The following is a 23,123-nucleotide window of genomic DNA, read 5'->3' as shown; positions in this document are numbered from 1 at the left end:
TGTATTGTTACAACTTCTGCCCAATGCTCAGTAAGGAGAAGGATAGGCTACTTCTGCCCAATGCTCAGTAAGGAGAAGGATAGACTACTTCTGCCCGATGCTCAGTAAGGAGAAGGATAGACTACTTCTGCCCAATGCTCAGTAAGGAGAAGGATAGGCTACTTCTGCCCAATGCTCAGTAAGGAGAAGGATAGGCTACTTCTGCCCGATGCTCAGTAAGGAGAAGGATAGGCTACTTCTGCCCAATGCTCAGTAAGGAGAAGGATAGGCTACTTCTGCCCAATGCTCAGTAAGGAGAAGGATAGGCTACTTCTGCCCAACGCTCAGTAAGGCGAAGGATAGACTACTTCTGCCCAACGCTCAGTAAGGAGAAGGATAGGCTACTTCTGCCCAATGCTCAGTAAGGAGAAGGATAGGCTACTTCTGCCCAATGCTCAGTAAGGAGAAGGATAGGCTACTTCTGCCCAATGCTCAGTAAGGAGAAGGATAGGCTACTTCTGCCCGATGCTCAGTAAGGAGAAGGATAGACTACTTCTGCCCAATGCTCAGTAAGGAGAAGGATAGACTACTTCTGCCCGATGCTCAGTAAGGAGAGGGATAGACTACTTCTGCCCAATGCTCAGTAAGGAGAAGGATAGGCTACTTCTGCCCAATGCTCAGTAAGGAGAAGGATAGGCTACTTCTGCCCGATGCTCAGTAAGGAGAAGGATAGACTACTTCTGCCCAATGCTCAGTAAGGAGAAGGATAGGCTACTTCTGCCCAATGCTCAGTAAGGAGAAGGATAGGCTACTTCTGCCCGATGCTCAGTAAGGAGAAGGATAGGCTACTTCTGCCCAATGCTCAGTAAGGAGAAGGATAGGCTACTTCTGCCCAATGCTCAGTAAGGAGAAGGATAGGCTACTTCTGCCCAATGCTCAGTAAGGAGAAGGATAGGCTACTTCTGCCCAATGCTCAGTAAGGAGAAGGATAGGCTACTTCTGCCCAATGCTCAGTAAGGAGAAGGATAGGCTACTTCTGCCCGATGCTCAGTAAGGAGAAGGATAGACTACTTCTGCCCAATGCTCAGTAAGGAGAAGGATAGACTACTTCTGCCCGATGCTCAGTAAGGAGAAGGATAGACTACTTCTGCCCAAAGCTCAGTAAGGAGAAGGATAGGCTACTTCTGCCCAATGCTCAGTAAGGAGAAGGATAGGCTACTTCTGCCCGATGCTCAGTAAGGAGAAGGATAGACTACTTCTGCCCGATGCTCAGTAAGGAGAAGGATAGACTACTTCTGCCCGATGCTCAGTAAGGAGAAGGATAGGCTACTTCTGCCCGACGCTCAGTAAGGAGAAGGATAGACTACTTCTGCCCAACGCTCAGTAAGGAGAAGGATAGGCTACTTCTGCCCAATGCTCAGTAAGGAGAAGGATAGGCTACTTCTGCCCAATGCTCAGTAAGGAGAAGGATAGGCTACTTCTGCCCAATGCTCAGTAAGGAGAAGGATAGGCTACTTCTGCCCGATGCTCAGTAAGGAGAAGGATAGACTACTTCTGCCCAATGCTCAGTAAGGAGAAGGATAGACTACTTCTGCCCGATGCTCAGTAAGGAGAAGGATAGACTACTTCTGCCCAATGCTCAGTAAGGAGAAGGATAGGCTACTTCTGCCCAATGCTCAGTAAGGAGAAGGATAGGCTACTTCTGCCCGATGCTCAGTAAGGAGAAGGATAGACTACTTCTGCCCGATGCTCAGTAAGGAGAAGGATAGACTACTTCTGCCCAATGCTCAGTAAGGAGAAGGATAGGCTACTTCTGCCCAATGCTCAGTAAGGAGAAGGATAGGCTACTTCTGCCCGATGCTCAGTAAGGAGAAGGATAGGCTACTTCTGCCCAATGCTCAGTAAGGAGATGGATAGGCTACTTCTGCCCAATGCTCAGTAAGGAGAAGGATAGGCTACTTCTGCCCAATGCTCAGTAAGGAGAAGGATAGGCTACTTCTGCCCAATGCTCAGTAAGGAGAAGGATAGGCTACTTCTGCCCGATGCTCAGTAAGGAGAAGGATAGACTACTTCTGCCCGATGCTCAGTAAGGAGAAGGATAGACTACTTCTGCCCAAAGCTCAGTAAGGAGAAGGATAGGCTACTTCTGCCCAATGCTCAGTAAGGAGAAGGATAGGCTACTTCTGCCCGATGCTCAGTAAGGAGAAGGATAGACTACTTCTGCCCAATGCTCAGTAAGGAGAAGGATAGACTACTTCTGCCCGATGCTCAGTAAGGAGAAGGATAGACTACTTCTGCCCAATGCTCAGTAAGGAGAAGGATAGACTACTTCTGCCCGATGCTCAGTAAGGAGAAGGATAGGCTACTTCTGCCCGATGCTCAGTAAGGAGAAGGATAGACTACTTCTGCCCGATGCTCAGTAAGGAGAAGGATAGACTACTTCTGCCCGATGCTCAGTAAGGAGAAGGATAGACTACTTCTGCCCGATGCTCAGTAAGGAGAAGGATAGACTACTTCTGCCCAATGCTCAGTAAGGAGAAGGATAGACTACTTCTGCCCGATGCTCAGTAAGGAGAAGGATAGGCTACTTCTGCCCGATGCTCAGTAAGGAGAAGGATAGACTACTTCTGCCCGATGCTCAGTAAGGAGAAGGATAGACTACTTCTGCCCAACGCTCAGTAAGGAGAAGGATAGGCTACTTCTGCCCGATGCTCAGTAAGGAGAAGGATAGACTACTTCTGCCCGATGCTCAGTAAGGAGAAGGATAGACTACTTCTGCCCGATGCTCAGTAAGGAGAAGGATAGACTACTTCTGCCCAACGCTCAGTAAGGAGAAGGATAGACTACTTCTGCCCGATGCTCAGTAAGGAGAGGATAGACTACTTCTGCCCAATGCTCAGTAAGGAGAAGGATAGACTACTTCTGCCCGATGCTCAGTAACGAGAAGGATAGACTACTTCTGCCCAATGCTCAGTAAGGAGAAGGATAGGCTACTTCTGCCCAATGCTCAGTAAGGAGAAGGATAGGCTACTTCTGCCCAACGCTCAGTAAGGAGAAGGATAGACTACTTCTGCCCAATGCTCAGTAAGGAGAAGGATAGGCTACTTCTGCCCGATGCTCAGTAAGGAGAAGGATAGACTACTTCTGCCCAATGCTCAGTAAGGAGAAGGATAGACTACTTCTGCCCGATGCTCAGTAAGGAGAAGGATAGACTACTTCTGCCCAATGCTCAGTAAGGAGAAGGATAGACTACTTCTGCCCAATGCTCAGTAAGGAGAAGGATAGGCTACTTCTGCCCGATGCTCAGTAAGGAGAAGGATAGACTACTTCTGCCCAATGCTCAGTAAGGAGAAGGATAGACTACTTCTGCCCGATGCTCAGTAAGGAGAAGGATAGACTACTTCTGCCCAATGCTCAGTAAGGAGAAGGATAGACTACTTCTGCCCGATGCTCAGTAAGGAGAAGGATAGGCTACTTCTGCCCGATGCTCAGTAAGGAGAAGGATAGACTACTTCTGCCCGATGCTCAGTAAGGAGAAGGATAGACTACTTCTGCCCAACGCTCAGTAAGGAGAAGGATAGACTACTTCTGCCCGATGCTCAGTAAGGAGAAGGATAGACTACTTCTGCCCAATGCTCAGTAAGGAGAAGGATAGACTACTTCTGCCCGATGCTCAGTAAGGAGAAGGATAGACTACTTCTGCCCAATGCTCAGTAAGGAGAAGGATAGGCTACTTCTGCCCAATGCTCAGTAAGGAGAAGGATAGGCTACTTCTGCCCAACGCTCAGTAAGGAGAAGGATAGACTACTTCTGCCCAATGCTCAGTAAGGAGAAGGATAGGCTACTTCTGCCCGATGCTCAGTAAGGAGAAGGATAGACTACTTCTGCCCAATGCTCAGTAAGGAGAAGGATAGACTACTTCTGCCCGATGCTCAGTAAGGAGAAGGATAGACTACTTCTGCCCAATGCTCAGTAAGGAGAAGGATAGACTACTTCTGCCCGATGCTCAGTAAGGAGAAGGATAGGCTACTTCTGCCCGATGCTCAGTAAGGAGAAGGATAGACTACTTCTGCCCGATGCTCAGTAAGGAGAAGGATAGACTACTTCTGCCCAACGCTCAGTAAGGAGAAGGATAGACTACTTCTGCCCGATGCTCAGTAAGGAGAAGGATAGGCTACTTCTGCCCAACGCTCAGTAAGGAGAAGGATAGACTACTTCTGCCCAACGCTCAGTAAGGAGAAGGATAGACTACTTCTGCCCAATGCTCAGTAAGGAGAAGGATAGACTACTTCTGCCCGATGCTCAGTAAGGAGAAGGATAGACTACTTCTGCCCGATGCTCAGTAAGGAGAAGGATAGGCTACTTCTGCCCAATGCTCAGTAAGGAGAAGGATAGACTACTTCTGCCCAACGCTCAGTAAGGAGAAGGATAGACTACTTCTGCCCAATGCTCAGTAAGGAGAAGGATAGACTACTTCTGCCCGATGCTCAGTAAGGAGAAGGATAGGCTACTTCTGCCCAATGCTCAGTAAGGAGAAGGATAGGCTACTTCTGCCCAATGCTCAGTAAGGAGAAGGACATCTCAAGGAGGTCTATTTATATTCATTTTGAAGTGAATGTCAGATGAGGCCCAAATAACTTGAGTGTATCAAACAAACATTTCAATCTACACCAAATGTAAATGTGCATTTCTAAACCGAGGATTATCATTTTATTGCTCTTAAAACATGAGAAACGTTGTACAGACAGAAGAACACAGTGAAGACAAGATTTTTGACAAATAAATAAAAGTAAATAAATAAGTGCCAACAAACACAATGGAATAGGCCATGGAACATAGGTCCATTATGTTATGGAACAGAGACATATTCACAGTTTGGCAACAATGCAACTCAACAATGACAACCACACAAAATATTTCTATATTAACATTATGTCAAAAACAAAATGTTTGAAAACATTTCCAGGTGGTCATGATGAGAGAATGCCGTTTGATACTGTAAATATTTAGTTTTTATAAAAATAAACATGTCCCATGCTTTATACTCATTATATAGTCTTAAAATATACGTTTTTGCTATTAGTTTTCTATGGAACATAACTACTATAAATTATATGGTACAGACATGTTTTCTATTTTTTTTTTTACAAAACAGTGAAGAATTTGGAACCAATCTTCACATTGTCAGTTAGTGGGATAATTTAAAAGTGTTTTCCTGGCTCACAAATATTCCAACCGTTTTACAATATTTACATCTCAAGTGTAGAATAATACAACTCTGCGTAAAGAATTTCCATTGCAAAACATTACTGCAGTAAGTAGCCTCCTCATATTTTTGTGGATGTATATTCTTTCTTTCTCACTTCAATAAAACTAGTCTGAATCTGCCACCACCATTGGTATCTTGACCGTTCTACTTCTTGTATCGTCAAGAAGAAATGTAGAATTGGGGAAACATGCGAGACAGTAGTGCAGTGAAAGAAAACACATGGTATGAATAGTACCTTAATGTCAGAGTCTGAATAGTTGAGGTTTCGGTTGAGGTTAGCAATAGGCTGTTTGATCTCCGTGGTTTGACAACAGGATGAGACAGGAAGCCATTTTCAGACAGAAAACACATGGTATGAATAGTACCTTAATGTCAGAGTCTGAATCTCCGTGGTTTGACAACAGGATGAGACAGGAAGCCGTTTTCAGACAGAAAACACAGGTGTCAGTTTTATTAAAATACATAGAAAACTACTTTGTGTGTGTGATTTATATATATCTTCTGTATTGTGTGATTTATATATATATCTCCTGCATTGCACAATGGACAACAGCACATAGAGAGCAAAAAGTATAAACCCATTGAATTGTTTGTGACACAAAATCCTGTAAAATGATTTTAGAGAATAATATAGCAACTTGAATCTCTTATAAGATGAAATAGTTTATAAAACTGAAGGTGTATGATGTGACGTTTGTTTTCTAGCTCAATGTTCAGTAGGCTGAATGTAAACAAAACATGAACTTAGATCATGTGTGAGCAGGAGCAAATGCTGAAGGTTGTGCAAAAGTCGAAGGCTAAGTTTGCTAAAGTGGATCTCCCATATACCTCATCTCGTTTACAAGAGGCGAGGTGCAGATTTCATGTGGACTGTGATCGTTGTGTGTGAGAGTGTGTGTACTGTGTGTGTGTGTGTGTGTGTCTCAAGCCAAGACAGCAATGTAAGGTTTACTACAATTTATACAGTAGAGCGGGGCTGCCTTCCTTCATGAAGAACATTGATCCTACCCAGCTGATTGGTTAGCCGCTAGTGAGTTAGCGTTTCTGCTACATCTGCCCCAACCGGTGGTGTTATTCTACAGGTGAGTAAATGGGCCCCATATCTGTTTTATAGCAACCCAATTCAAATGTGTGGATTTTACAATCTCGCAGAGGTACCATTTTCAACAATGTGAATGTGATGTATGTGATATTGTTGAGGTGCATGTCATGATACTTTCCAGATGACCAACATAACTCATTCTGTGACAACAGTTAAAAATGTAACAAACAAACACGTCAACTACTTACCCAGGCTTTGGACTACCTAATTCACAGAATTCGCTACTTTGACATTCTCTGTGGTATTTTTGCCCAGAGCACATTAAAATGTCTTAAGATTTATTACAGGTGTATTACTCTTTATATTTGTTATACTCAAATTCATTTTAGATATTATTTTAATTATATTTATTCTCCACAAAATGGTATACTTTGCTAAAAAGATACAACTCAAATATACATCGAAAAGAATGAGAAGGATCTTTGAAATGTGAGAGTTACATTTACATTTAAGTCATTTAGCAGTTGACATGGAGGAGTGGTTAGCCCTGTTTTTCACCCAGTGTTTCAGAGGTGTAGGTGCATGCACCTTTTGTACAGCGGTGCCCAAGCGTTTGTCTTTTATGCTAGAACACTACAGGGCCACTCTGCAACTGCCACAGCCCCTGGAAACGCATCATGGAGCAGTTGCATTGTGATGGATGGATCATTGCATGTCCTGTAAACAATATATAACTACTGGACATTGAGAGTGTGGTCCCAGCCACCCACACTCCCAACTGTCATAAATAATTATTCACTAACTTCCCCCAACTTTGTCTCTACTGGGCGGGCAGGGTTTTCATTGGGCGAGAGAGGGAGCCCATGTTAGTGGTGGTTGTAGTAACTAGGGGACTCACGCTCTTGTTAGGCAGACTACTGGAGTGGCCCATAGCATCCTCGGCTGCACGCAACAACAAAGTGTAATTGATAGCAACCTCTTCAACCTTCCGTAGCAGCTGCAGCCTTTGGGCCTCTGAACGCACCCCTCTAACCAGCTTGATGAAAGTCTGAGTCAGTTCGCAGAGGACCAGGAAGCTGGCCGTAACAACGCTCAGCATGCGCGTGGGGCTCTTCTCGACGCTCGCCACCCGTCTGCACGCCGCCCTGAACTCCTTGAAGCGCACCGCCAGCTCCTGTTTGTACTCGGCGATCCGGGACGGCTGGAGGCGTGATTCGTTATCCACCTGGGGAACGTTAGCGCACTGTCGCAGGATGGCTAGCAGCTCATTAGCATCCAGCTGGGCGTTGAGGAAACCGTCCGGCAGGCTGAACGTTTGCCCTTGCAGGGACTGGACCCTCGCCAGGCTACCCTCCAGAGTCCCGCAGGCCCGGAGGTCAATCTCCTGTGTCTGCGGTTCCTCTTCTTCTTCCTCTTCCTCTATTTCTTCCTCCTCCCCGCTGCAGCCCTCAGCGTGGAGAACCTGGAGGGTTTTGCTGATGACGGGCAAGGTCTGAGAGTCCAGCTGCATCCCAGGCAGGACCTGGAGGGGGATGGAGTAGGAAAGCTCTTCTTTCTCACTGCTCTCGTCCGCCTCCTCACATTTCCTGTAGCAGAAACAGAAGGAGCAGCACTTCTCCCTGTCATCACTGTCCTCGCTAGGCAGCCCCAGCAGCATCTCAGTCGGCGCCCCCTCTTTGCTCTCCCGCAGCAGCTCTTCTCCCTGGACGAAGAACACTCCTTTCTTCCCCTTCGCCGCTGCAGCAGCCGTGTGAGTTTGAGTTTGATTGGGAATAGGCACCACGGGCGTTGGAAGCCTCAGTCCTGTGGCCCTCACTCGCTCCATCTCCTTCTCCAGGCTCTTGGCTTTGGGTTTGACCTCGGCGTACAGTGGCGTGCCTTCAGCGTTGTCCACCTCCCCGATGCTATACCGCCTCTGGAGCTTCTTGTACTGCGGAGCGCCCATGCAGTCTGGTGTGCGAGAGGTGCAGGTGGGCAAGCAGGAAGCCTGCTCCCCCCTGGGTTCCCGTGACTCCAGACTGGTCGAGCGGATTCGGGTGGTTTTGATCTCTAAGGTCTGAGGTCTCCTCTGACTTCCCTGGGAGTGAGGGGTTTTGGAGGTCGCTGGAGGGGTCTTGGAGAGGGATCTCTCTCTGCCTCTATGCTGCTGTGGCTCCGCAGTTGAGCCGACCGGTGTATCAGGCAGTCGGATGCCTCTGCACATCCTCTTGCAGTCGCAGCTGCGGCGTTGCTCTCGGGAGATGCCAGGGGCTTTTAGCACAGGACTTGTACGGAGCTGGCAAGCACAGGGGGTGCCTGAGGGGACTGGCGAGGACCCCTGGGGTAGGTACTCTCCCCCGGATGACTTGGGCTTCAGAAGTTCTTCCAGGAACTCTAACTCGTACTGCCGGACCTTCTGGAGCTGGGCTCTGCGCTCGTCAGTCTCCCGACGAATCCGAGCTGGGAACGTGGCTGACAGGAGGTTCTTAATACTGAGGAAGGGGGCACTACGCTGGGCCTTCCCTTTACCACCACCCTGCTTCTTGCTGTCGGCAGATGGAAAAGTGGAGACCTTGTCCACAGAGCAGGTAGGGTGTGTGGAGTCTCCCAGGAGAGATAATGTCTTCGAGGGGCATTTCTGTGGCTCAGCTTGAGCTTTACCCTGGGACCTCTCTGCCTTGGCCTCTGCTGCTTCCTTCCTCTCAGCTTTCACAGGTATGTGTGGGGACTGGGAGAACTTTGTTGGAACCTGGGGGCTGGGCTTGACCAAGACGGGGTCTGCTCCTGCTCCTCCTGCTGCTCTCGCTGCGTTCTCTTTGCTGCTAGCCAGTTGGAGGCCTTTGGCCCGAAGACGCTCATCGTCTGTTGGGGATGAGGAATGGAACACCACCACCTTCTGGGATTGTGGATCCTTCGGTCTTAGCTGTGGCCCGGGTTCTCTCACTGGGCACGTGCAGAATAGGTCATCAACTGGCAGGAGGTCATTAGAGCTTGAAGGCTTGATGGTCTCGCTAGAGGCAGTCTCGGCATCTTGGCACATGTTTGTGGGGCAAATCTTGGCGGAGGCAGTTCTGTCTACAGCCAATAGAATAGGTAAGGCTTTGTTGGTAGGGTCCGGACTCAGAGGCGCAGACTTCTTTTCCTTGATCCCTGCAGAGAGATTGGGGCTTAATTTTCCCACAGCAGAACAGGGTGACCTTTGATCCTTGCCGACCTTGGGTGCCTGCCCTGGATCGGACACTTTCAGCTCCTCAGGTGACTTTGCAGGACGGTCTTGGGTGCACGCTTTGGTAGGCTCTGATTTTGCCTTCTTGCCTTCACTCGGTTCACTCTGCGATGGGTCTTGGGTAACGTTACTCCCCTGCTTCACTGAGCTGAGACCTGGACTGGCAGTCTCCTTAGCAGGGCTGAGCTTTAGGGGAACAGTCTTACAGAGGGTCACTGGCTTCGAGGGGCAGCTGCCCCGGATCTGACCCATGGAGAACGCACCACCCTCTATAGTCTGGGTGGTGCAGCCTGGTATGGCCAAGGGGAAGTCCCTGCGACTGAAGATACGCTCCTTGTTGATATGGTGGGCCAACAGGTAGGCCTGGTTCTGGTGCTGCTTCATGGCCGACACCATCTCTGAGACATCTGTCAGCTCAGAGGAGTTGGTCTCGTGCCCTGAGTCCAACGATGACTCAGGCGTAATGGCCGCCAACACGATCAACCCTACGGAAAGAAGGAAACACAAGACACTATCAGGGTCACGAGGAAGACATGAAATATCACAGACAGGTGGAAAGCAGTCATTGATTGTGCAAAGATGGCACATCAAATATACTGTTTCTAAGTACTAACTCATCAAAATCCCTTGATGTTTCTTTTAAAGCTCTGCCAACCGTCTGTGAGTAAATCCTTGTTTTGCATCAAATTGAATTTTAATCAAGACCGAGGGAACACTTGTGTTTCTCTCACTATCAAAATATACAGCACAAGAGACTTTGTTCAGTGTCAAGCAGTGTTCTGTAAAACAACACGTCAAAACTTAGTCTTTAGTCTCTGTTTTGGGATGCTAAAGCTTTGAACTTGAAATATGCTATCAAGCCAGGCTCAATTCATCGGGGCGTGGACTCTACCAGGTGTTTGAAAGTGTTCCACAGGGATGTTGACTCCAATGTTTCCCACAGTTGTTCACACAGGAAACTGTTGAGTGTGAAAAACCCAGCAACATTGCAATTTTTGACAGATAACAGGTGCGCTTAGCACCTATTACCATACCCTGTTCAAAGGCACTTAAATATTTTGTCTTCCCCATTCACCCTCTGAATAACACACATACAGAGTCCATGCCTCAATTGTCTCAAGGCATAAAAATCCTTCTTTAACCTGTCTCCTCCCCTTCGTCTACACTGAAGTGTACAAAACATTAGGAACACCTGCTCTTTCCATGACATAGACTGACCAGGTGAAAACTATGATCCCTTATTGATGTCACTTGTTAAATCGACTCAAATCATTGTAGATGAAGGGGAGGAGACAATTGAGATATTTTTTTAAATATATTTTTAATTTAACCTTTATTTAACTAGGCAAGTCAGTTAAGAACAAATTCTTATTTACAATGACGGCCTACACACATGGATAGACATGGATAGTGTATGTGCATCATTCAGAGGGTGAACAAAAGATTCAAGTGCCTTTAAACAGGGTCTGGTAGTAGGTGCCAGGTGCACCGGTTTGAGTGTGTCAAGAACTGCAAAGCTGCTGGATTTTTCATGCTCAACAGTTTCCCAGGTGTATCAAGAATGGTCCATCACCCAAAGGACATCTTGCCAACTTGACACAATGTTGGGAAACATTGGAGTCAACATGGGCCAGCATCACTGTGGAACGCTTTCTATACCTTGTAGAGTTCATTCCTCGACGTACTGAGGCTGTTCTGAGGGGAAAAGGGGGTGCAACTCAATATTAGGATTGTGTTCCTAATATTCTGTACACCAAGTGTATAAAAACATTTCAAAGTGCCCTTAGTAGTCACTGAGCCCTAAAATTAACAATTAGCACTAAAAATAGCCCTTGTAGCATGACTCGGCATGTTGACCTGTGGTCTGAGCTGGCTGTTGGGGGTGATGGGGGAAATCCTCTGATGCAGCTAGGGCCTCCAGGGCCTGCAGAGTGGACACCAGAGCATCATCCAGCTCCTGGGCATGGTCCCGTACTGTCCTGGTGGCCACGTTGTCTATCAACGTCACCGGGACATCCTCTGGAGCCGGTACCACTTCCTTGGCAGAGCTCTTGCCTGCAGTTGCCCCAGTTGTAGTGCTTGGACTGGGGATGGAGTTTGGGTTTGGTTGAGACTTCCGTGCTCTCTTGGAGTCGTCTTCATCCGAGCTGTTGTCCCTGAAGCCAGGCGGAGGGTCAGCAATGGCTGGCGGAGGAGGCTGCAGCTTTCTTCCTACTTCCTCCACCTCTTCTTCCTCTTCCTCTTCGTTCCCCGGCGGAGGCAGGGCCATGAGGTCTACTGCACCAGCATCACGGGAGGCACAGGCGCTGGAGCAGTGCTTCGATGAGCTGCCGCTGCTTCCACCGTCTAAGGCCACTCCCTCTGCCCTCAACCTGGCCTTGCAGGAGTCACAGAAGAACCGTGTAGCTCGCTGGGACTGCCCCATGGTTTGGGCTCTGCTCCTGAAGACCACTGAGCTCTCCTGGACGGGGTTCTCTGCCCTCTCACCGATCGTCTCCGTGCTCCGGGGGATTGGCTCAGACTTGGCACTGGGCCGCTCTGGTACCTCTTGGGAAATGAAGTTCTCATTGATGTCGAGCTCGGGTTCTGCCTGCATTTGGAGCTCCTGCAGCTGTTGTGGCTCCCGGAGATGGACGTGGCATAGACCCAGGTGTTGGGACTCTGCGGGCAGTGGGGCGGTCGCTGTCTTCTGAGACTGGGAACCTGGGTCCCTCGTATGGGATCTTTCCCTCTCATCCCCTCGTCGGTCTCCACTGGGCACCGCTGTGACGCCAGAGCGTGGGTGGGCGTGGTGGGAACCTCTGTAATCTGAGGACAGAATTGTCAGAGCAATTGAGAGGCTGAGAGGTGAGGAATCGCATGGGAGGATGGAGTGGGTCCTTATGGGAAAATAGAGGAGAAGGCTGGTGGATGTTTTTCAGTGATGGATGCTGGAGGCTGGAGTTGGAGGTTTGAGGTAAGTCTGGTGGGATGTTATGGGACGTAGCGGCCTTCCTCTCATGCAGGCACACCACCACAGCAGATGGAAACAGAGCTGTTTGAATATTGTTTGAATATTACATGTATACTTGATTACAGAGATAAAAGCAAGGCAAAACCCCTGAAATGTTACCCTGTGCATGGAGGGAGAGAATAGTCCAATGAAGATGAGACCTCAGGATGGAGATGGGCGACAGCAGAGGTGATCGGTAGCTGTTGATATGGTTTAGGTCCGGATGCACAGATGCATTATGGAGAAGCAGGTGTCAGTCCAGTTGGATTGAGCAGAGTTGGTTGCAGTATAATGGTTTACATGCAATGCCTCACACTTGCAGACACACAAAAACCTGTAAATGAAATCCTTGAGATGCAAACTGATATGGAGTCAATGGGGGCATTAGATGCTGAGTTTGTATGTTGAGTTTTATTGTTACAAAATGTAGGCAAAGCAAACAGTATGGAAATTATTTTAACCTTAAATGAAAAATACTTTCAGTTTTTTTTAAAGCTAATAATAATGGATTCTCTGTAACACTTCCTGAAAAACTAGACCTACAGAAACATCATGTATACAAAAGTATGTGGACACCCCCTTCAAATTAGTGGATTCAGCTATTTCGTCCACACCCGTTGCTGACAGGTGTATAACATCGAGCACACAGCCATGCAATCTCCATAGACAAACGTTGGCAGTAGAATAGTCTTACTGAAGAGCTCAGTGACATTCAATGTGGCACCGTCATAGGACGTCACCTTTACAACAAGTCAGTTCGTCAAATTTCATCCCTGCTAGAACTGCCCCGGTCAACTGTAAGTGCTGTTATTGTGAAGTGGAAACATCTAGGAGCAACCACAGTTCAGCCGCAAAGTGGTAGGCCACACAAGCTCACAGAACGGGACCGCCGAAAGCTGAAGCAATGCCAAGCATCGTCTGGAGTGGTGTAAAGCTCGTCACCATTGGACTCTGGAGCAGTGGAAGCGTGTTTTCTGTCGGTCCGACCAACTCATCTGTGTTTGGCGGTGCCAGGAGAACACTACCTGCCCCAATGCATAGTGCCAACTGTAAAGTTTGGTGGATGAGGAATAATGGTCTGGGGCTGTTTATCATGGCTAAGATACAGCATATAATGACATTCTAGAGGATGATGTGCTTCCCACTTCGATTCAACAGTGTGGGAAAGGCCCTTTCCTGTTTCAGCATGACAATGTCCTCACTAATGCTCTTGGGGCTGAATGGATGCAAGTCCCCGCAGCAATGTTCCAACATCTAGTTGAAATCCTTCCCAGAAGAGTGGGGGCTGTTATAGCAGCAAAGGAAGGGGGGGACCAACTTCATATTAATGCCCATGATTTTGGAATGAGATGTTCGACGATCAGGTGTCCACATACTTTTGGTCATGTAGTATACATTTCTTAAACATCAACAGATAGTGTGAATATGCAGTTTCATTGCAAGTCCTAATAAATCAAGGAGGTGACTACTAACATACCTGCCTTGATCATATAAGACTGACCAGGTGTCCGGTAGTAGATGGCTCGTTTGGGGTCCACGAACAGCTTGTAGTAGCCGGAGATGAGACAGGCGAAGTTACTGGCATCAGGCCACTCCATCAACAGGACCAGAGGCTGCAGGGGTGGATCATTAAGACTTACATTCCTTTATTGTCAATTGTACACAAGGTCCAACAGAAATGTGTCTTCTGCTTTATCCAATAATGTAGATAGATTGGCTTTATCCCAGCCCCTCCGAAACACACACACACACATTCATACACAGAGGTTGGAAAGGTTGGAGCAGGGATGGAGAGAAGTTAAGAGACCTCAACAAAGCACTTGACTGTATATTTAATATAATGGCCATACCGGTACTTCAACTTGGTTTATGTTGCAGGTTTGATTTCATTTAATTTCATTTGAAAGGAATTCTTCTGTGCAGTGAAAATCTATGCTAGGTAGCATGGCCTACACATATGATGCAAGGATTTATGGCAAAACAAACACATCTCATTCTATTGAGTTCCACCCTGAGCCTCATAATGTCCTTCTAGATCTATAGTTGTACATGTGTTCAATCTGTCACATACCTTGGCCTCATGTATGGCCACCTCTACGCGGGCAACGCCCTGGTTCTCCCGGTGCAGCTGTATCTTAGCAACGCGACTGAACTCTGTCAGAACCGTGGTCAGGTTGTTCTTTAGGTCGATCACATGACCGATGCCGTGCCGCGGACCCACCAGCAGCGTAGTGGCCGACTGCTTCTCATCCTGTGGATCAGTCAGTAAATCAATTAATCAAACATAAACATGAGCTGTACGTTGACAAAAGAGAAATTCATCATAAAAGAGTGGGACTCATATATGATGTTGGAATGTTCATAAGGGAACGGTAGGCCGTCATTGTAAATAAGACTGACTTGCATAGTTAAATAAAGGTTAAATAAATAAATAAATGTTGCCATTACTAGTCCGACGGTGTGGAACAGCAAGCCTCCAAATGGAGGAAGATCGTTGAGCACACGCATGTACTGCAGCTTTCCCTGGAGAGGAGGGACCTGTCAGTAGACACAACACAACACTCAAGGGCCCAGTCTCAATAGTCTCTAGTGGCTTCCTCTACTCGTCTCCTCGATCTGCACTAACATTAAAGAACTGGACAGGTGAAATTAAAACCCCAGCTGGCATCCTTTATTATTGCTTTCACTTATCTTGTGATTTCAGATCAGTGGAGATGAAGGAGAGGAGACGAGGAGGAGAAGCCACTTAATATGGTTGAGATTCACCCAAGGACGACAAGACGGATGTGGTCGCCCTGTTGCTAGCTTCTGCTAGTGCCTATTCAGGATACATCACCATGAACAGAATGACACTCATATCCATAATTAAGCATTTCTGTGTTGTACAGATCAGGGACTCATGCTGTAATTCCATTACCATAATTCCGTTCCCAGATGTAAATCCACTTCACTTCAATAACCAAAATATTTTTTCCCCAAGCTCAAGGTGTCATGTCAGAGATATTTAACAGTTTTGGGAAAACTGAGGGAGATTTTTAAACTTTAAAATCAGTGGATTTTCTTTGGCATACATTCTAATGCAAAAACTCTGAGTCAAAGCGTAATTCCGTTATGGTGGAATTGCTCTACTGTGACTGGACACATCACTTTGTAGTGTTGTTCACAAAGTGCGTTATAAAACCACACTGTGAAATATGGACTTGTGTTTCACATATACTAATACTACGATGTCACTCAAGACCCAACAGAGCCATGGATGTTCAAAAGGTGTCTTCCCCCCAAAAAAACAAGTGATCCATGATTCCTTCACCTGCTGCTGTGTTTGAAAATATGAGTTGAGATGTATCCATATTTTGAAAGAGAAGAATGTGTTTTTTGTTTTGCACATTAATGCCTACAGGGACAAAAACACCATGAATGCCTACATTTCCTATGTGTTTATCTTCACCTTTTCTAATGACATATATTTATCAATTGATAAACATGAATATGATGCCTTGTTGGGTTGCCGTCAAGCAGCACGGTCAATATTTGTACTATCGTAGAGAGTTATAATGACAGTCTTGAGTCTTCCTCTGAAAGTTCAGAACTCTTTTCTAGTTTTAAATGGTTTAAACATGTTATTTTGTTGAACTATTAGTTCCTTTTCTGATGATGTGGTGTTGAGATAAAGCAAATTGATGTTAAAAAAAAAAAGAAAAAAAAAAAGCTTCTGCTAGTGAGATTCACCCAAGGATGACCATTGGATTTTATACTGCGATACTATACATGTCCTCTTGGGGTCACTGTTTAGCCATGTATTGGGGCACAAGCACACTTTAAATATGTTTGGAACTCCACAGCCAGTCAAATCCAAAGATAAACTGCTTAACGGAGAGTGCAAGCCCTCAGATGAAAGGTAGGCTATACAATGAATCTGAATAACTTAGTGTTATAGCTATGCTGTATCTAGAGAATATTTACTGAAAGGAAGGTCATTGTGTGACAGAGAGGACAGATCACCTTATTGCCGGAGGGAGGCGGATGCTGATACGTTTTGAGCAGCTGTGACAGGGTCTTACACACATTCTTCTCCTTGATGGTGGGAAGCAGAGTGAGGGGTAGGAAGGGTTCCAGACCCCACTCCTTCCTGGGGAGGGAGAGAGAGAGAAAGAGAGGTGGGAATAGAGAGGAGGGGGGAGAGTAGAGAGCAAGGGGAGAGAGGAAGAAAGAAAGAGAGAGAGAGAGAGAGAGAGATGGTATACTCAGTCAGATGCTGACAGCTGTGGGACTATGTCTATATCTCAGGGAGAGACCCCCAGGGAAGACTCGTGGGCTTCGTCCCAAATCGCACCCTATTCCTTTATAGCCCTGTGGGCCCTGGTCAAAAGTAGTGCACAACATAGGGAATAGAATGCCAGTTGGGACGCGACCCAACGACTGCTCCTATTCTCTGTCACACTGCAGGATTGACAAGGCTACCCTCAGAGTCAGACTCAGACAGGAGGGAGAACACTGGCTCTTCTCTGTCTGTGTGACTGAATGACTTGACTTGCAACGACTGTTATTTCATTGTATTCACTTGCCTATTATGTTTTTGTTGAACGCACTGATTGTAAGTCGGTCTGGATAGTATCTGCTAAATTAGTCTGTCAGAGTGAATTAGTTATCAGAATTATCTACACTCAACAAAAATAGAAACACATGCAACAATTTCAAAGATTTTACTAAGTTACAGTTCATATAAGGAAATCAGTCAATTTTTCATTCATTAGACCCTAATATATGGATTTCAAATGACTGGGAATGCAGATATGCATCTGTTTGTCACAGATACATAAAAGATAGGGGAGTGGATCAGAAAACCAGTCAGTATCTGGCGTGACCACCATTTGCCTAATGCAGCGTGACACATCTCCTTCACATAGAGTTGATCAGGCTGTTGATTGTGGCCTGTGGAATGTTGTCCCACTCCTCTTCAATGGCTGTGCGAAGTTGCTGGATATTGGCGGGAACTGGAACACACTGTCGTATACGTCGATCCAAAGCATCCCGAACATGCTCAATGGTTGTTATGTCTGGTGAGTATACAGGTCATGGAAAAACTGGGGCATTTTCAGTTTCCAGGAATTGTGTACAGATCCTTGTGACATGGGGCCGTGCATTATCATGCTGAAACATGAGGTGATGCTGGTGGATGACCGGCACAAGAGCACACTTCTCCAGTATTTCAGTGGCCATCGAACGTGAGCATTTACCCACTGAAGTTGGTTATGATGCCGAACTGCAGTCAGGTCTAGACCCTGGTGAGGATGAAGAGCATCCAGATGAGCTTCCCTGAGACGGTTTCTAAAAGTTTGTGCAGAAATTCTTTGGTTGTGCAAACCCACAGTTTCATCAGCTGACCGGGTGGCTGGTCTCAGACGATCCCACAGGTGAAGAAGCTGGATGTGGAGGTCCTGGGCTGGCGTGGTTACACGTGGACTGACTGTGGTTGTGAGGCCGATTGGACGTACTGCCAAATTCTCTAAAACAACTTTTGGAGGCGGCTCATGGTAGAGAAATGTGCACCTGTGAAATGATCATGCTGTTTAATCAGCTTCTTGATATTCCACACCTGTCAGGTGGATGGATTATCTTGGCAAAAGGAGAAATGCTCAGTAACATGGCTGTAAATAACTTTGTGCACAAAATTTGAGAGAAATACGTTTTTTGTACGAATGGAAAATGTCTGGGATCTTTAATTTCAGCTCATGAAACATGGGACCAACACTTTACATGTTGAATTTATATTTTTGTTCAGCGTAGTTATCTGGTAGCGTCTGTCAGAGTGATCTAGTTGTCTGGTAATGTCTGTCACTCAGAGTGATCTAGTTATCTGGTCATTTCAGTCAGAGGGATCTAGTTATCTGGTAATGTCTGTCAGTCAGAGGGATCTAGTTATCTGGTAATGTCTGTCAGTCAGAGGGATCTTGTTATCTGGTAATGTCTGTCAGTCAGAGGGATCTAGTTATCTGGTAATGTCTGTCAGTCAGAGGGATCTAGTTATCTGGTAATGTCTGTCAGTCAGAGGGATCTAGTTATCTGGTAATGTCTGTCAGTCAGAGGGATCTAGTTATCTGGTAATGTCTGTCAGTCAGAGGGATCTAGTTATCTGGTAATGTCTGTCAGTCAGAGGGTTCTAGTTATCTGGTAATGTCAGTCAGAGGGATCTAGTTATCTGGTAATGTCAGTCAGAGTGATCTAGTTATCTGGTAATGTCAGTCAGAGGGATCTAGTTATCTGGTAATGTCAGTCAGAGGGATCTAGTTATCTGGTAATGTCTGTCAGAGGGATCTAGTTATCTGGTAATGTCTGTCAGTCAGAGGGATCTAGTTATCTGGTAATGTCAGTCAGAGGGATCTAGTTATCTGGTAATGTCTGTCAGAGGGATCTAGTTATCTGGTCATTTCAGTCAGAGTGATCTAGATAGTCGGTATGTCTGTCAGTCAGAGTGATCTAGTTGTCTGGTAAGTTGGGGATATGACTAAATGTGTGGCCTGAGGGAATTGTAATTTCTTGGTGTCAGAGTAACTTGAGCTCGTGGTTTGAGTGGTTTCTGTTTTTAATATTAGATGGATTCATTATGGATCATTTTGATATACTTTTAGAAGCTCAGCTGGATACCACACTTCTGCACATTAGAGCTGAGACATTTTTAATGAAATATAATGGAATACGGAGACACGCATTTCAGTCTTTGAGGTGTCTGAGAGATGAGTCATGCAGCTGAGGGATCCATTTTGTCATAAGACAGACAGACAGACAGACACAAACGCACGCATGCACACACACACACACACACACACACACACACACACACACACACACACACACACACACACACACACACACACACACACACACACACACACACACACACACACACACACACACTTACTCCACATTCTTGAGGGAGATCTTCTGATTGGGTCTGGCCGACGACACTGTGATGTAGATATGAAGCGCCGCCAGCCGCAGTGTGACATCAGACTTCCAGTCCATGCCGAAGCGCTCTTTGATGACGTCATTGCGACTCTGTGGTGGGGAGGGGGTAATGTCATGTTATTCTGGTTATACAGTTTTAGGCACAGCGATAACAGAGATGGATGTCCTTGTCAGGAACCTCTTCCAGCAATTTCATGCAAAGGGGTGAGACACAGAGATATTGAAGATGCACTGGTTACTTCATTTATTTGTGTTGGACGTAATGTGAAATTGGTTTTGGTAACATTCTAGAATGAGATGGAGAAGGACATAAATCTGGAACTACTCATTTGTGCCAGAAGTTCTAATCCTTTTGTTGGCTCAGTGGGCTGAGGGGTTCCGCTGCAGAAATAACCCCTTGACGATACAAACAGAACCATGAGGTCTGTATCCATGGTATCCCCACCTACAAGTACCTGAAGGCTATATTCCTAGCTGTAGAGGTACCTGCAGGCTATATCCCTAGCTGTAGAGGTACCTGCAGGCTATATCCCTAGCTGTAGAGGTACCTGCAGGCTATATTCCTAGCTGTAGAGGTACCTGAAGGCTATATCCCTAGCTGTAGAGGTACCTGAAGGCTATATTCCTAGCTGTAGAGGTATCTAAAGGCTATATTCCTAGCTGTAGAGGTATCTAAAGGCTATATTCCTAGCTGTAGAGGTACCTGAAGGCTATATCCCTAGCTGTAGAGGTACCCGAAGGCTGTATCCCTACCTGTATGTGGAGGTACTCGAAGGCTGTATCCCTACCTGTATGTAGAGGTACTCGAAGGCTGTATCCATACCTGTATGTAGAGGTACTCGAAGGCTGTATCCATACCTGTATGTAGAGGTACCTGCAGGCTGTATCCATACCTGTATGTAGAGGTACTCGAAGGCTGTATCCCTACCTGTATGTAGAGGTACTCGAAGTCTGTATCCATACCTGTATGTAGAGGTACTCGAAGGCTGTATCCATACCTGTATGTAGAGGTACCTGCAGGCTGTATCCATACCTGTATGTAGAGGTACTCGAAGTCTGTATCCATACCTGTATGTAGAGGTATTCGAAGTCTGTATCCATACCTGTATGTAGAGGTACTCGAAGGCTGTATCCCTACCTGTATGTAGAGGTACTCGAAGGCTGTATCCATACCTGTATGTAGAGGTACTCGAAGGCTGTATCCATACCTGTATGTAGAGGTACCTGCAGGCTGTATCCATACCTGTATGTAGAGGTACTCGAAGGCTGTATCCCTACCTGTATGTAGAGGTACTCGAAGTCTGTATCCATACCTGTATGTAGAGGTACTCGAAGGCTGTATCCATACCTGTATGTAGAGGTACCTGCAGGCTGTATCCATACCTGTATGTAGAGGTACTCGAAGTCTGTATCCATACCTGTATGTAGAGGTACTCGAAGTCTGTATCCATACCTGTATGTAGAGGTACTCGAAGGCTGTATCCATACCTGTATGTAGAGGTACTCGAAGGCTGTATCCATACCTGTATGTAGAGGTACCTGCAGGCTGTATCCATACCTGTATGTAGAGGTACTCGAAGGCTGTATCCATACCTGTATGTAGAGGTACTCGAAGGCTGTATCCATACCTGTATGTAGAGGTACTCGAAGGCTGTATCCATATCTGTATGTAGAGGTACCTGAAGGCTATATCCCTAGCTGTAGAGGTACCTGAAGGCTATATTCCTAGCTGTAGAGGTACCTGCAGGCTATATCCCTAGCTGTAGAGGTACCTGAAGGCTATATCCCTAGCTGTAGAGGTACCTGAAGGCTATATTCCTAGCTGTAGAGGTATCTAAAGGCTATATTCCTAGCTGTAGAGGTATCTAAAGGCTATATTCCTAGCTGTAGAGGTACCTGAAGGCTATATTCCTAGCTGTAGAGGTATCTAAAGGCTATATTCCTAGCTGTAGAGGTATCTAAAGGCTATATTCCTAGCTGTAGAGGTATCTAAAGGCTATATTCCTAGCTGTAGAGGTACCTGAAGGCTATATTCCTAGCTGTAGAGGTATGTGAAGGCTATATCCCTAGCTATAGAGGTACCTGAAGGCTATATTCCTAGCTGTAGAGGTACCTGCAGGCTATATCCCTAGCTGTAGAGGTACCTGAAGGCTATATTCCTAGCTATAGAGGTACCTGCAGGCTATATTCCTAGCTGTAGAGGTACCTGCAGGCTATATCCCTAGCTGTAGAGGTACCTGAAGGCTATATCCATACCTGTATGTAGAGGTACTCGAAGGCTGTATCCCTACCTGTATATAGAGGTACCTGCAGGCTGTATCCATACCTATATGTAGAGGTACTCGAAGGCTGTATCCATACCTGTATGTAGAGGTACCTGCAGGCTGTATCCATACCTGTATGTAGAGGTACTCGAAGGCTGTATCCATACCTGTATGTAGAGGTACCTGCAGGCTGTATACATACCTGTATGTAGAGGTACCTGCGGGCTGTATCCATACCTGTATGTAGCGGTACCTGCAGGCTGTATACATACCTGTATGTAGAGGTACCTGCAGGCTGTATCCATACCTGTACGTAGAGGTACCTGCAGGCTGTATCCATACCTGTATGTAGAGGTACCTGCAGGCTGTATCCATACCTGTATGTAGAGGTACCTGCAGGCTGTATCCATACCTGTATGTAGCGGTACCTGCAGGCTGTATACATACCTGTTGGTAGAGGTACCTGCAGGCTGTATCCATACCTGTATGTAGAGGTACCTGCAGGCTGTGTCCATACCTGTATGTAGAGGTACCTGCAGGCTGTATACATACCTGTATGTAGAGGTACCTGCAGGATGTATCCATACCTGTATGTAGAGGTACATGCAGGCTGTATCCATACCTGTATGTAGAGGTACCTGAAGGCTGTATACATACCTGTATGTAGAGGTACCTGCAGGCTGTATACATACCTGTATGTAGAGGTACCTGCAGGCTGTATACATACCTGTATGTAGAGGTACCTGCAGGCTGTATACATACCTGTATGTAGAGGTACCTGCAGGCTGTATCCATACCTGTATGTAGAGGTACCTGCAGGCTGTATCCATACCTGTATGTAGAGGTACCTGCAGGCTGTATCCATACCTGTATGTAGAGGTACCTGCAGGCTGTATACATACCTGTATGTAGAGGTACTCGAAGGCTGCAGGGTCCCTCCTGAGCAGGTCTGCCGGGTCCTTGGGGAAGAAACAGATGCGGAAGAGACACTTCATCCCCTGGAAATACGTCCTGTGCACCACCTGAGGAGAGAGAGGGAGACGGCATGAATAACATCTATATCATAACAGCTTCCCTCCCAACATAGTTGACAAACACAGCTAGTCATTGGAAGGTGAGAGCCTGACAGTGTCTCCTGACAGTGAGAGTGTAATGTAATATATATATTCTACAGGATTTTATTTTTATGAGTGTAAACACGAGTACCGGTCAAACTGCAATTGTCTGAACGGCTTTGTCCTTGGTAGTGATTCTAATTTGAATGTGGTGATACCATTCAATCTAGCCTGGTTGAGCCGGACTCACCATTGTGCACAGAATCGGGTCTGGTTTAACCAGGCTATATTACACCCACACTGCTCTTTGAATGACTGTAACACAGTAATCAGGAGGAATACAGTAACTGT

The 23,123-nt window shown here is 46.4% G+C and overlaps 1 protein-coding gene across 1 annotated transcript in view; it reads right to left on the bottom strand.

The window, feature by feature from the left end:
- Nucleotides 1-4,667: 4,667 nt before the first annotated feature.
- Nucleotides 4,668-23,123, bottom strand: part of LOC115124260 (FERM and PDZ domain-containing protein 3-like) — a 39,885-nt gene continuing 21,429 nt past the window's right edge. The window contains exons 8-15 of the mRNA XM_065019897.1: nucleotides 22,620-22,739; nucleotides 19,407-19,543; nucleotides 16,490-16,616; nucleotides 14,936-15,025; nucleotides 14,559-14,738; nucleotides 13,965-14,100; nucleotides 11,353-12,303; nucleotides 4,668-9,980 (exon numbers count right to left, since the gene is read on the bottom strand). Coding sequence (XP_064875969.1) covers nucleotides 7,111-9,980; nucleotides 11,353-12,303; nucleotides 13,965-14,100; nucleotides 14,559-14,738; nucleotides 14,936-15,025; nucleotides 16,490-16,616; nucleotides 19,407-19,543; nucleotides 22,620-22,739 — 4,611 coding nt within the window. The 3' untranslated portion in view covers nucleotides 4,668-7,110. The remainder of the gene's footprint in view (nucleotides 9,981-11,352; nucleotides 12,304-13,964; nucleotides 14,101-14,558; nucleotides 14,739-14,935; nucleotides 15,026-16,489; nucleotides 16,617-19,406; nucleotides 19,544-22,619; nucleotides 22,740-23,123) is intronic.

The sequence above is a fragment of the Oncorhynchus nerka genome, linkage group LG6, assembly GCF_034236695.1.
Source record: "Oncorhynchus nerka isolate Pitt River linkage group LG6, Oner_Uvic_2.0, whole genome shotgun sequence".
Classification (NCBI taxonomy): Eukaryota; Metazoa; Chordata; class Actinopteri; order Salmoniformes; family Salmonidae; genus Oncorhynchus; species Oncorhynchus nerka.
Note: the sequence above shows the minus strand (reverse complement) of the source record. Positions and strands in the feature narration are given on the sequence as shown.